At 51.2% G+C, this 14,186-nt stretch overlaps 1 protein-coding gene across 4 annotated transcripts in view; it reads right to left on the reverse strand.

The window, feature by feature from the left end:
- The window catches only part of COMMD7 (COMM domain containing 7), a 79,699-nt gene that overhangs the window by 15,362 nt on the left and 50,151 nt on the right, over positions 1–14,186 (reverse strand). The window contains exon 9 of one of the 4 annotated variants that reach the window (XM_070472522.1): positions 859–983. The exons of 2 other annotated variants lie outside the window; for them this stretch is intronic. In XM_070472522.1, the coding sequence (XP_070328623.1) occupies positions 874–983 (110 nt within the window). In that variant the 3' untranslated portion in view covers positions 859–873. Of the gene's footprint in view, positions 1–858; positions 984–6,641; positions 7,304–14,186 lie in introns of those variants that run through there. One more of the 4 variants, XM_070472525.1, reaches the window with a different exon arrangement.

The following is a 14,186-nucleotide window of genomic DNA, read 5'->3' on the forward strand; positions in this document are numbered from 1 at the left end:
CCAGCCAAGAATACTGGAGTGCCATTGCAATGCCCTCCTCCAGGGGATCTTCCTGACACAGGGATCGAACCCCTGTCTCCTGCACTGCAGGCAGATTCTTTACTGTCTGAGACACCAGGGAAGATCTAATGAGGTGCTAATTCGTGGAAAGGGTCAGATACAGTTCCCAGCCCAGAATCGCACTCTTTCCTCTTGTCCTCTGAAAGGGAAAAATGATGTTGAAGGAAAGCCGCCAAGCTCCTGGAGCTCATCTTTAGCCACCAAGCCCCCTCCCACCCTGCAGGCGGACCTCAAGCCTCCCAGGCCAATTCCTGCCTCCAGGCCTTTGCACCTGCTCTTCCCTCCTGGCAGCCCTCCCCTGATCTTCTCATCATGCAATTACTCCCAACTGCTGGCCTCCTCTGAGAGAAGCACCATGTCGGAAATGGCCCCCATCCCCTCCTCTGTCTCTTGCCCCTGTTTATTTTCTTCATGGTACTTACCATTGCCCCAGAATGTTTTGTTTTGTTTTGTTTTTAATTTTGGCTATGCTGGGTCTTCATGGCTGCTTGGGCTTTTCTCTAGTTGCTGCAAGAGGAAGCCACTCTCTAGTTGCAGTGCACAGGTTTCTCATTGCAGTGACTTCTCTTGTTAGGGAGCTTGGGCTCTTGGGGGTGTGGGCTTCAGTAGTTGAAGTACACAGGCTCAGTAGCTGCAGCTCCTGGGCTCTAGAACACAGGCTCAACAGCTGTGGCGTACGGGCTTAGTTGCTCCGTGGCATGTGGAATCTTCCCGGATCAGGGATCGAACCCATGTCTCCTGCATTGGCAGGTGGATTCTTTACCACCGAGCCACCGGGGAAGCCCCCAAATTGTATCTTTGAATAAGCTCTTTTTAGGGATTAGTTTTAAATTCACATAAAAGTTGCAAAGACATACAGAGGGTTCCTGTGTCTCCTTCACCCCGTTTTCCTAATGTCAGCTCATTACCTAATGGTGGTACCGCTGTCAAAACAAAGAAATTAACACCAGTGTGTTACCATTAACTAAACTACAGATTTAATTCAGATGAAATTATACTTTCCCTTTATTGACTGCTCGTTTTCAGCTGCCTCCCCCACTGGAAGGAAAACTGAAAGCAAGGGGATTGCCTCGCTCACTCTCCGCCAACACCCTCACTATGGTGCTAAGTCGCTCAGTCATGTCTGACTCTGCGACCCATGGTCTGTAGCCCGCTAGGCTCCTCCGTCCATAGGATTTCCCAGGCAAGAATACTGGAGTGGTTTGCCATTTCCTCACCTGGCAATTAATACTGATTGATAAAAGGAAGGGAAATAATGGTTAAAAAAAAAAAAAAAACAGCCACAATGCCTGAGAACTTGCTCTTGTTCCAAGTGCACTGAACATTGTAAATCCCTTCATCCCATGACAACCCAAGAGGTAGCGGTTACTTGTGGGGAAACTGAGGCCAGAACAGTTCGGTGGAGGCTGAGGTCACACAGATGGTCAGCCCAGGGTGGGTAGGCCCGGGTACCTCCTCCCAGAACCAGAATAAACATGGATCCTCCCCGTCCTAGTCCATCCGCATCTGCATCAGAGCTGGGAGGTTGGCACCCTTCTGTCGGCACCCAGGACGCTGAGGCCCCAGTATGGCTGATTTGCCTGAAGCCGCGAATGGACTGGAGCGCAGGGCTGGGCTGGAACCTGAGCCTCCCCGCTCCAGCTGGTGCCCCCAGCGGCAGCTGCCCTGGCTCCTCAGGAAGGGTGTGGGGTGTTGCTGCCAGGGCCACCAGCCCCGCCCGGCTCCCGGGAAACAGAGCGCCTGCTTCAGCCACACACTGTGGGCTCACTCGTGTGCCCCTGACTCCCAGGGCCCTGCAGATGTGGAGTGGGGCGAGAGCCCCCAGCACCCCGCTTTGCCCTGGGCCTCCGGGATCTGCGGCTAGGAGAGGTAGGCGGGAGGATGGATACCCCCTTCACCCCGGAGGGTCAGCCTTCTCTGGGGAGCCTGCTGGGCTCTGGGACAGGGAGAACAGGAAAACGTGACCGTCCCTTTCTGGATGTGGGGTGGGAGCAACACAAAGGGGAAAGCTGTCCCCAGCTGTCACACAGAGTCGGGACAGTCACCCCGGTCCAGCCTGGGTTCCGCCCAGCACCAGCCCGGCACAGACCCCAGGCTCTAATGATGTTTGTTGGATGCCTTCAATACGAGTGTCAGTGCCCAGAATCTCCTTGAGGCTTCAGCCAGGCGTGCCCACCCCATCCCCCATTCTGGGGAGCTGAATAAGGACGGGGGTGGGGGGTTGGTGGTGGTGACAGGGGAGACCGAGAGGTGGTGGCAGCCTCCGTGAGAGAGGCAGGCCGCTCAGCCCAGGGCTGGGGGGGTAGGGGTGCCTCGTGTGCGGCTAATTAAACAGTGACTGTGATGAATCGGGGAGAGGCTGCGGCTTGCTAATTAAAGGTGCGGGCGTCTTGCCTGGCAAGGGTGGAAGGCAGGGGCAGCCCTGGAACCGTGTCATGGGGCCGGGCCAGCAAGGATGGTGCTGGCTCTGGGCCTCCCAGCAGGAGCCCTGTGACCCCCTCCCCACTTCCCTATCTCTCCTCCCCACCTTGCCCGGGGCCTCAGACTTCCCCTCCCCACCAACCCAAATTGCTTTCCTGATAAGGACCTGGGCGTTGGGGAGGAGGAGCCTGGTGGGTGGGCATCATTTTGAGCCCTTGAATCTCCGATCACCCCCTCCCTTCAAGACCCCAGAGTTGGGCAGAGGAGTCCAACCCTGACAGCGGCCGACTGCTGGGAACGAGGCCCCAGGACAGTTTTTAGAATCATAGACGCTGAGGCTCACAGGCTTAGGCATCACCCAGGTTTCCGGCAGATGTTGCCAGGCTCCTGCTTTGCCTCAGATGCCTGGTGGGCGTGAGAGAGACCGAGGGAGGCTCTCCTTTGGGCCTCAGTGCTTCAGTGCCAAAAAATGCCGACCAGAGCAAGTGCTCTCTGACCCCTGGAGATTCCTAGAGAGTGGACACGAAGACCCCAGGCCTCTCTCTGCCCTGCGTTGGCTTAACCAGGAGGCGCAGTACCTAAGAGCCAGGGCTCCGGAGGCCAGACGCCAGGGTCCAAGTTCCAGCCCCACCATTGGTCAAGTGTGTGACCTCAGGCAGCATAGCTTAACTGCTGTGTGCCTCGGTGGCCCTGTCCGCACAGCTGGGGGAGGTCATGCTGCCTACTCGAAGGCTCCCAGAGGGGATCGAGAGAGAGAGAGAGTCTGGGTGAGATGCTCTGCACGGTGTCCGGTCCATGGAACAGGCCCAGGAAGTGTCGGTCATGGTATCGGAAAACTGGGGCAGGCGGGCGGGTGTGGCCTGACGCCCGCCTCGCCTCCACCTGACCTCCGCGGGCAGCCCCGTGCTCTGAGGACCGTTACACTTGACGTGGGGAGAGAGTGTCGCTCTTCACACCGGGGCTCTCACATCCTCCCTGACCTCGACAACCTCCTGAGAGAAGCAGAGCAGCAAAGATGAAAACTGAAAGCTCAGGAGGGCTCAGCAAGGGGCCCAGAGCCCTGTGGCTAACTGGGGAGCAGAGGCAGCCCCCACCTTTGGGTGGGACCCCGAGTCATGAACCAGTCCCCATGGAGGGAACTGAGGAGGAGCGAAGAGTCGCTCTTGCCCTTCAAGGGGGCCAGTCTGCAAGGGGAGAGAAAAACACAAGCAACGGGCTTCCCTGGTGGTCCAGAGGTAAAGAATCTGCCCGCCAAAGCAGGGGACACGGGTTCAGTCCCTGGTCCGGGAAGATCCCACATACCACGGGGCAACTAGGCCCATGTGCCACAACTACTGAGTCTGTGCTCTAGAGCCCCAAAGCCGCAACTACTGAAGCCCACACGCCCTACAGCCCATGCTCTGCAACAAGAGAACCCACCGCAGTGAGAAGCCCATGCATTGCAATGGAGAGTAGCGCCCCCACTTGCCGCAACTAAAGAAAAACCCATGCATGGTAACGAAGACGCAGCAATAAATAACACACGCACACACAGGTAGTGGAACCAAGGCGAGCTGCAGGCATCCAGGTGAGGGGCTGTGGCATCCCTCCACGCCATGCGCTGAGAGAGGCTGCTTTGGAGCTTGGTGGCAAAAGCAAAGGTTCTGCTTCTGTCTGAGGGTCCGGTCAGCGTTAGAAGAGTCTAGAGGGGGCCTGATGGAGCCCCTCTGCTGTTCTCAGGAGAATCCTTCACAAACAGGGTCACACTCTGCTCTGGGAAGTGCCAGGTGGTCCCTAAGGTCCATGGTCCCGATTTCTGCAGTTCTGGGGTCTGCCGTGTGAGGTATCCAGGGGCCCAGATACTGTGGTTTCTGAGATTACACTGTCCAGGGCCCCCACTGTGAATCCATCCATATGCAAAACGGGCTGTGAGGTGTCCCTTCCAGGTGGCCAGGCACTCCCCAGGATAAGCGCTCCCTACTGCTGGGTAATGCGACATGGGCAGGGTGTGTTACCCATAAGAGGCCTAGAGACAATGGGAACCTTTTGAGGTTGAGAAACTCAAGGCTGTTGGCCTTGACACTGGGACGTCTGGGCCTTATGGGGCCAACCCTAAGCAGAAAGAGATGAGTGCAAGGTTGCTGGCTTTGGAGGTAAAGTCTCCGTCCTCCCTCCTCAGAGATCTGTGCTAAGCCAGAGGGATGCATAACCACTAGTGGCTCCAGGAAAACATGTCCTGCCTCTCAGCCTCCCTGGGGCCACCTGCACCGGAGCTGGGCCAAATGCTGGTCTGGGGCGCCCTCTGGTGGTCTTCCTGGGGAGCGGCCGAAGCAGCTGTGGGTTTAGGGGTGGGTAGTCAGAAACGGAGGACTTGAATGGCTCACCTGTCCCACTGCACAGATGGAAACACCGAGGCCCAGGGAAGGGAGGATGGAGCGACTTGCCCAAGATTATACAGAAATTTAGCGGTCAGGCCAAGAACAGAACCCAGGCTTCCCTCTGTGCTGGTGGCTGCCCTTGGTGGGTCTCAAGGCATCTCTACCAGGGGAAGGAGGGCTAAGCGTCCAGCAGGCTTGACTCTCCAGTGACTGTGGACAGCTGGATGGAAGGCAGCTGAGCAACTGTGTCATGGAGCATGCAACACTTCCCCTCCATGGCCCTGGGGTCCTCACCTCTAAAACCTGGGGCTACCATGTTGGCAAGGGGCAAGGGGACTGAGATCTTTCCCATATACACTAGTGGTAAGACTATACCCAGCCAACCTCCCAGGAAATCTTAAAATGAGCCTTCCTACAGTGAGTACTGCATTTAATGGTGAAAGACTGGGTGGTTTCCCCCTGAGATCAAGAACAAGACAAGAACATCCACTCTCACCATTTCTGTCCAGCACTGTACTGGAAGTTCCAGCCAGGGCACTCAGGCAGGAAAAGAAAGGCATTAAGATTGCAAATGAAGAAACAAGAGTATCTCTATTTTCAGGTGACCAATGTGCATAGAAAATCCTAAAGAATCCACCCAAAAAGATTAGAATTAATAAACAGTTTCAGCAAGGTTGAAGGATAGAAGCAGAATATATGAAAGTCAATTGCATCTCTATGCATTTGCAATGAACACTTCAAGAATGTAATTAAGAAAATAATTCCATTTGCACTAGCATCAAAGAGAATAAAATGTAAAGGACTAAACAAAAGAAGTATGAAACTCATACTATAAAAACTATAAAATATCATTAAAAGAAGTCAAAGAAGACCTAAATAAATATCAAAACATCCCATGTTCATGGATCTGAAGATCTAATATCATTAAGATGGCAAGACTCCCCAAATTGATCTTCAGATTCAACACCATCCCCATCAAAATTTCAATTTGCACCTTTGCAGAAATTGACAAGCTGATCTTAAAACTCATACAAAAATTTGTGACCCCCAAATAGCCAAAACAATATTGAAGAAAGAACAGTGTTGGAGGACTCACACTTCTGGTTTCAAAACTTTCTACAAAGCCACAGTAATCAAAACAGAGTGGTATTAGCATTAAGATAGACATATAGATGAATGGAATAGAATTGAGAGTTCACAAATAAAGCCTCACATTTTCAGTTAACTGATTTTCAACAAAAGTACCAAGACAATTCACTGGGGGAAAGCACAGTCTTTTCAACAAATAGTGCTGGGATAACTGGTTGTTGTTTGTTGCTGTTTAGTTGCTAAGTCATGTCCGACTCTTCTGCAACCCCAGGGACTGTAGCCTGCCAATCTCCTCTACCCATGGGCTTTCCCAGGCAATAATACTGGAGTGGATTGCCATTTCCTGCTCCAGGGGATCTTCCCGATGCAGGGATTGAACCTGTCTTCTGTGTCTCCTGCATGGGTAGGTGGATTCTTTACCACTGAGCCACCAGGGAAGCCCCCTTCCTCACACACTACACAAAAATTTACCCAAAATGAATGAGTAAATATAAAAGACCCAAATGTAAAAGTTAAAGCTGTAAAACTCTTTGAAGAAAACATAGCCATAAATCCTCATGACCTAGTATTAGGCAAGAGTTTCTTAAATATGACATCAAAAGCACAGCAACAAAAGGGAAAAAAATAGAAAAATTGGACATCATCAAAATAAAAAAACTTTTGTGTTGCAAAGGATATCATTGAGAAAGGAAAAGACAATCCATAGAATGGGAGAAAATATTTGCAAATCATGTATTTGATAAGGAATCATAACCAGACTATATAAAGGACTCTTACAGCTCAATAATAAAAGACAAATAAACTAATTTAAAAATGGACAAATGATCTGAGTAGACATTGATCCAAAGAAGATATATAAATGGCCCTCAAGTTCATGAAAGGTGTTAAATATCATTAACCATCAAGGAAATGCAAATTAAACCCACAAGATACTGCTTCATGACCACTTGGTTGCCTATATAAAAAAAACAGATAATAACAAGTGTTGACAGGGATGTGGAGAAATCAGAACGCTCACACACTACTGGAGGGAATTTAAAAGGATGCAGCCACTTTGGAAAATCATCAAGCAGTTCTTCAAAAGTTAAACAGAATTAGCATCAGTTCAGTTTAGTCGCTCAGTCGTGTCTGACTCTTTGCGACCATGGACTGCAGCACGCCAGGCCTCCCTGTCCACCACCAACTCCCGGAGCTTGCTCAAACTCATGTCCATCCAGTCAGTGATGCCATCCAGTCATCTCATCCTCTATAGTTCCTTTCTCCTCCTGCCTTCAATCTTTCCGAGCACCAGGGCCTTTTCCAATGAGTCAGTTCTTTGTATCAGGTGAACAAAGTATTGGCACAAAGAATTAGCATATGACCCAACGATTCCACACCTAGGAGATATATATCCAAGAGAAATAAAAACATACATTAACACAAAAACTTACATGAATGTTTACATTCATAAAAGCTAAAAGCAGAAACAACCCAAATGTCCATAGACTGATGAATGGATAAATAAACTGTTGTATGACCATGCAATGGAATATTGTTCACCAATAAAAAGGAATTAAGTCTGATGCATGTATGACATGGGTAAACCTTGAAAATATTAAGCTAACTGAAAGTCAGTTACAAAGGTCACACATGGTATGATTTCATTTATAGGAAATGTCCAGAACAGGCAAATCCAGAGAGGTACAAAGAAAATTGTCTTTTTAGGGGGGCCACGTGGCATGTGGGATTCTAGTTTCCCAATCAAATCTGTGCCTCCTGCATTGCAAGCATGGAGTCTCAAACACTAGACTGCCAGGGGAGTCCCAAGAAGATTGTGTTTTATAGGAGTGGCTGCCTAAGACCGGTGGAGAGGCCTGGGGAAAATGGGAGTGGGGTCCATTATGGGATGATGAAAATGTTCTAAAATTGACTGTGGTGACAGTTGTACAACTCAGCATGTGCTAAAAAACACTGAATTGTTTGCTTTAAATGGGTGAATTATACACTATGTTGGAGAAGGAAATGGCAACCACTCTAGTGTTCTGGCCTGGAGAATCCCATGGATGGAGGAGCCTGGTGGACTACAGTCCATGGGGTCGCACACAGTCGGACAAGACAGACTGAGCATACACGCATATGGCATGTGCATCATATCTGAAAAAAGAGCCTGTCCTTTGGACCCATGATAATACTTCTAGAAACTCCTTCTAGGGAATCATTCAAGTACACAAAACCATATGCAAAAAGCTTTCCATCACAGTATTATATGTAACGGCAAAATTGTGAGAATAACCTAAATGTCCATCAGTAGGGAAATGAGTTGGTTATGCTCATCCCTGGGATGGAACAACGGATTCATTAAAAATGAGAATCACAAGGACAAGGCCCAGGATACACTGCCAAGATTTTTTAATTTTTTAAAAGCAAGTTACAAAAATAAGCCTGTAGATTAAAGGGACTTGGGGCTTCCTGGTAGCTCAGTGATAAAAAATCCATCTATCGATGTTGGGGATACGGGTTCGATCCCTGGTCCGGGAAGATCCCACATGCCTTGGAACAACTAAGCCGGTGCACCACAACTACTGAAGGCCACACGCCCTGGAGCCTATGCTCTGCAACAAGAGAAGGCACTGCAGTGAGAAGCCCACACACCACATCGAAGAGTAGCCCCTGCTTGCCGCAACTAGAGAAAGCACAGCACAGCAACACACTCCGTGCTGCCATGAGTAAACAAATCTTTTAAAAAAAATAAGAAATAATAAAGGGACTTAAAAGACAAGATTTTTTTTAAAGCAAAATTATAGCATCTAGGGCTTCCCTGGTAGCTCAGCTGGTAAAGAATCCACCTGCAATGCAGGAGACCCCAGTTTGATTCCTGGGTTGGGAAGATCCCTTGGAGAAGGGAATTGCTACCCACTCTAATATTCTTGCCTGGAGAATTCAATAGACAGAGGAGCCTGGAGAGCTACAGTCCATGGGGTCACAAAGAGTCAGACACGTCTGAGCGACTAAGCACAGAACATCTAGGGATGCACACTTGAGTGATAACAAGCAAGAAAGTGATCATCTTACAAATCTGGATAATGGAAACTTTTTGGGGGAGCGTGCCTGAGATGGGGCACACTGAGGACTTCTCAGGGGCGGGCAGAGTTCTTCACCTGGGCAGAGGTTCCAAGGGTGTTTGCCTTATATGTCGAGCAGAGCAAGCATTTTATGTAGTCTTTCTGTATGTGTCATATTTTACAATAAAAAGATTTAAAAGGGACGTCTCTGGTGGCCCAGTGCTTAAGAATCTGCCTTCCAGTACAGGGGACGAGGGTTTGATTCCTGATTGGAGAGCTAAGATCCCACAACGCTGCAAGGCAACTAAGCCCAAGCACCACAACTAGTGAAGTCGGAGAGCCACAACGAAATGTCCCACATGCTGCAACTAGAATCTGATGTGATCAAATAAATAAATAATTTTTAAAAAAAATATTTTAAAAATAAAGTAGGGCTTCCCTGCTGTCTCAGTGGTAAAGAATCTCCCTGCCAATGCAGGAGACATGGGTTTGATCCCTGGTCTGGAAGGATCCCACATGCCACAGAGCAGCAAAGCCTGTGTGCCACAATTACTGAGCTTGTATGTCAAAACTACGGAAGCCCGTGCGCACTACAGCCCATGCTCTGCAATGAGAGAAGCGACCACAATGAGAAGCATGTGCACTGCAGCTAGACAGTAGTGCCTGCTCGCCACAACTAGAGAAAAGCGGTGAACACTCAGCACAGCCAGAAATACAAAAATAATTAAACTCTGTTTTAAAGGGTATACTTTCAAATTTCTTAAATTAAAATTATACTCATTCCAATTTTTAAAAATTGAGTGTCATAGGATTCCGTTCTTGTAAAAACGCTCTACCTCTATATATGGATATGCAGGAAAAAATTGGAAGTTTGAAATTTGGGGTGCTCTTTTTTTATATTTTTCTATTTTTTCCCCTGCAATGAACAGAATTACTTTTACAGCCAGAAAAAAAAAAAAAAAAAAAGAATAAAGCTTTTTGCTGTGTCTCGGATATTTCCCTGGAGCTCTGGCACTGTGAGCAGAAAGGGAGATTGTGATGGCCTTGAGCAGCTGGGAGATGGCCCAGGGGCCGCGCAGGAGAAGACCAGGCCTAGCCAAGATCCCAAGGCCCAGCCTGGACACTCGGCCACCTTTGGGTTGCAGGTGGCAGCTGCTGCCAGGCCATCATGCTGGCCTCGTGCTCCAAAGATGCTGGGAACGCAGTTTGGCCTGGCGAGCTGGATGGAGGTCACACTGCTCCCATCTGTCCAAGTCTCCTATCGTGGGCCAAGGAGGAGAGCGGCAGGCAGAGGGCAGGCGGGGGAGGTGTGGGGCAGGTTCTCACCCTGCCTGGCTTTGCTACCACCAGCAAAATTCCCATGAAAATAGATAAATGAGCACTTTCTGCATGCTAGGCACTCATGCTGGTTGGGGCTGGGGGGAGGGGGTCTTATGGTTCATTTTATTGAGAACTCCAAATAACCTGGGGCTTCCCTTGTGGCTCAGATGATTAAGAATCAGCCTACAATGCAGGAGACATGGGTTCAATCCCTGGGTCGAGAAGATCCCCTGGAGAAAGAAATGGCAACCCACTCCAGTATTCTTGCATGGAAATCCCATGGACAGAGGAGCCTGGCGGGCTACAGCCCATGGGTCGCAAGAGTCAGAGACAACTTAGCCACCACCACCATCAGCAGATGACATAAAGGGTGGGTGGGATCGTCATCTTCATATTACAGGTGGGCAAAGTGAAGGCCAGGGAGGACTTCCCTTGTGGCCTAAAGGTTAGGATTCTGGGTTTTTGCTGTGATGGCCTGGGTTCACTCCCTGGTCGGGGAAGATCCTGCGAGCTGCGTGGCCGGGAGGCCCCCGGAGCAGTCACTATTCTTGAGTCTGGACTTAGCCATGCCCCTCGCGTGTACAGATTCAGTGACTCCTCACAGGGTCCCCGGAGGGTGGCAGCCCTCACTTTCCAGGTGAGGACGCAGAAGTTGAGGGAGGAAGTCAGCTGCCCACGCCCTACAGCACCTGTGCGGGGGGGACGGCAGCCTCTCACGGCTTTGAGGGGGTGGGCATGTGCCCGCCTCTGTGGACCAGCTCCTAGTCGAGCTAGTGATTGTATTATAATCTCGGGAGCATGCATGACAGCAGCCACTTTCATGGACACCCTCCCATTTGCTGCTTTCAACAGGCTTATAAATCTTCAGTTTGGCTGTATTTCCCCCCATTTTAAAGCCTGGAAGCCCAGAGAGTTGAGTGAGGGGGCCAAGAGGACCTGGAGCCTCCATCACGCAGCTGCTGTCCCTGGCCTGCCCCGGGGGGTGACAGGCGCCAAATCCTGGGGAGGAGGTACGGCCAGCCTCCTTCCCGCTGCTTTCCAAAGGAGCGGGCCCCCTCCTGGCCAAGCTCCCCCACCTACGTTCCCAGCAGGAGAGAGGACACCCAAGGGCGAAGTGCCTGGGGACAGCTGCCAGGTCTCATGGGATCCAGAACCCTCCACGACCTCTGCCCAAGAGCATCTTCTACACTTCGTCAGTTAGCAGCCAGCCAGCTGGTGTCACGGGGCTCACATCACTAGAGAGGCCAGACTGCTGCCCACAAGAGGGGCCGCTTCTCCCTGAGTGACGGCCGCCTGCCGGGCACTGACTGTGCTAGCCCTCGAAGCCTCCCCGTGCTTTCAGTATCAGCCCCATTTTACATAAAACGCAGTGGGGGTTCAGAGAGGTTGAGTGACTTGTCCAAAGTCACACAGCCAGCAAGCCTCAGTTTCAACCAAGGAGGGACAGAGGAAGGGACCCTTCAGTGGAAGGGAGGGGACCCATATGGAAGAGGTGGGGAGAAGGTAGGGCCGGCATGGTGAGCTCTGACTCTCTTGGGACGTAACTTACTCATCCATCCATCTGGTCTCGGTTCCTCTGCACATTCGTGGATGCTCTTTATGTGCCAGTGTCTTTACTGGGCACTGAGGACTCAGGTAAACCTGGCTGATCTCTGCTCTCCCAGAGCTCGTGGCCTGGCAGGGCAGGATGGAAAGGGGAACTGAAGCAGTCAGAGGCTCCTGCTGGCCTCGATCCGCTAGTAGTTACTGAGGATCTACTGCAGGCCAGGCCTGGTGCTGGGCTCTGAGGGTACACGATTCCTGCCCTCCTAAAGCGTACATTCTAGAATGTCCAGCCTTGAATCCCCAAAAAACCCTGCTTGCATGACTCCTGAGCCCCAACTACAACAGGAAATTTCTCGGGAAAGGCAGCAGACCTCAGGGTTCTCTGTGGGTCATACCGAGGCCTGGCTCTGGGCTGCTGAGCAGGGATTTGGAAAAGGCAGGGAAGCCCGATAAGTGCCTCACTAGAGGCGAAATCAGGGCCCCGGGGAGGCCAGAGCTATTCCAAGGGGTCTGGGGTCACCCGGTCTGGACAACCGGAATGCCAAGGGCCAGCAATTCAGGGGGTAGCCACAGACTCCAGGGGCCGGGCACACCAGAGAGTCTGAGAGCCGGGAGAGGGTCCACGGCTCATACAGGGCAAAGGTTCCCTGCTGAGGCCACCCAGGCCCCACCAAGCCTTGGTTCCTTTGGTCCCTACTGAGGCAGTGCTGGGTCAGAGGCACCATCATGGGGTTTGATTCCAGCCACTCCAGCATAAAGTCCACATTACAGCCTCGGGAGAGGAGAGACAGAGCCGTCAGAGGACTTGCCTGAGTCCACACGTCAGCTCATCACAAGCAGAGCGTGAACAGCGAATGGCCCAACCCTTTCCTCCAGCTGGCATCCCAGGACGCTGCCCAGAGGATGGGCACACCCACACGGCTCTGGGCACAGAGGAAAGCCCTCTTCCTCACCCTCCCTGGTGCTGCTGCTGGGTTTTATTGTTTATTTTTTTCCAAATGCTCATCCTTTGCCGTTGCTCGGAGATGTTAAACCAAGGGTCCCTCTCAGTGTGACTAGCAGACAGCATGGCTCAGGGTCGCTCCATCTTGGCAGCTGAAAAGCTGGGTTTATATTTTTAAGTGGAAGTTTTAAAACTGCCCAATTCCCTTGGTTAAAAAAAGAGAGAGAGAGTCAAAAGAGAAGAATTAAAAAGGAGGAGAATGGCTAAATAAATTATTAATAGAATAGTATACAGCTATTAAATAACTTTAAAGGAAACTTGAATGCTGTGAAAAAGTGTTCACAATATAATGTAATGTGGGGCTGGGGGAGGAGGGAGGAATCAGCTACAGAGTACTGTTACAATTAAAACACACGCTAATATACATATGTGTGACCCATGCAGAAAAACAGGCCTGGAGAGAACTACAACAGAACTGCAACAGTGTTATCTCTGAGCACCAGGATGACGGATGACTTTCATTTTCTCCTTTCTACCTTTTTGTAGTTCCCAAATTTTGTAATGAGTACGAATTGCTTTTATAATTAGACATAAAACAAAATGCAGAGTCGGGGCTTGCTCTAGCCCAAGCTCACCCTCCCCACCTGCCCCCTTCCCCCACCCCAAGCTGGGGGCCCACTGGGCTCTGTCCTCGGAGGGCAGGGGATTCACCAGCCACCCCAGCCCATGGAGGAACCAGCAAGGGGACACTGCCCTCTTGGGGCCCAGGCTCCCCCCAACAGGCCCTCTGGAAGGGTCTGTAAATTTCCTGGCTGGGGACCCAGGGAGATGATCCCAGGGCTGAGAATCTGAATGTTCATTATCTACTATGAGAGAAGCCGTCTTCTTTGTTCCTTGCGTTTCTTTCAGAGAGCAGGAGGGCTGAAGGAGAGTTGGCCCTTGTTGTCTTCAGGCAGGCTCCCAGCTTCCCCGTGTGGGATTGGAATGCCCAGCCCACCTGGTCCCCCGGGGCCCTTCCAACCCCAACGCTCCCGGCTGCTTCTAACCTGAGCGGCCAAAGCCCAGGGGCAGTGGCCCTGTCTTAGAAAAGCCATCTGGACTCATTCAAGAGCAGTGTTTGGAGAAGACTAGAGAGTCAGAAAGCAGCATTTGTCCTGCCCCCAGTGGCCCAGCCCTGCAGCTAGCAGGCACCTGCTTTTGCCCCACCCTGCTCTCACCCACAGGGGCTGGGCTAGCAGAGGTTTCCAGAGGCGGTGGGGGTGGGGGAGGCTCCCTGCTCTCCAGAGGGGGACCAGTTCCAAGAACAGTGCCCTCACTTCCTTTTGCCACCTCCTCCCGGTTCTGGAAGCTTCTGTCCTCCTCCCTGGCTATTTTAGCAATCAGGTCACCCGTGGGCTCCCTCTGAGCTTG

The sequence above is a fragment of the Odocoileus virginianus genome, chromosome 9 (genome assembly GCF_023699985.2).
Source record: "Odocoileus virginianus isolate 20LAN1187 ecotype Illinois chromosome 9, Ovbor_1.2, whole genome shotgun sequence".
NCBI classification, from domain to species: Eukaryota; Metazoa; Chordata; class Mammalia; order Artiodactyla; family Cervidae; genus Odocoileus; species Odocoileus virginianus.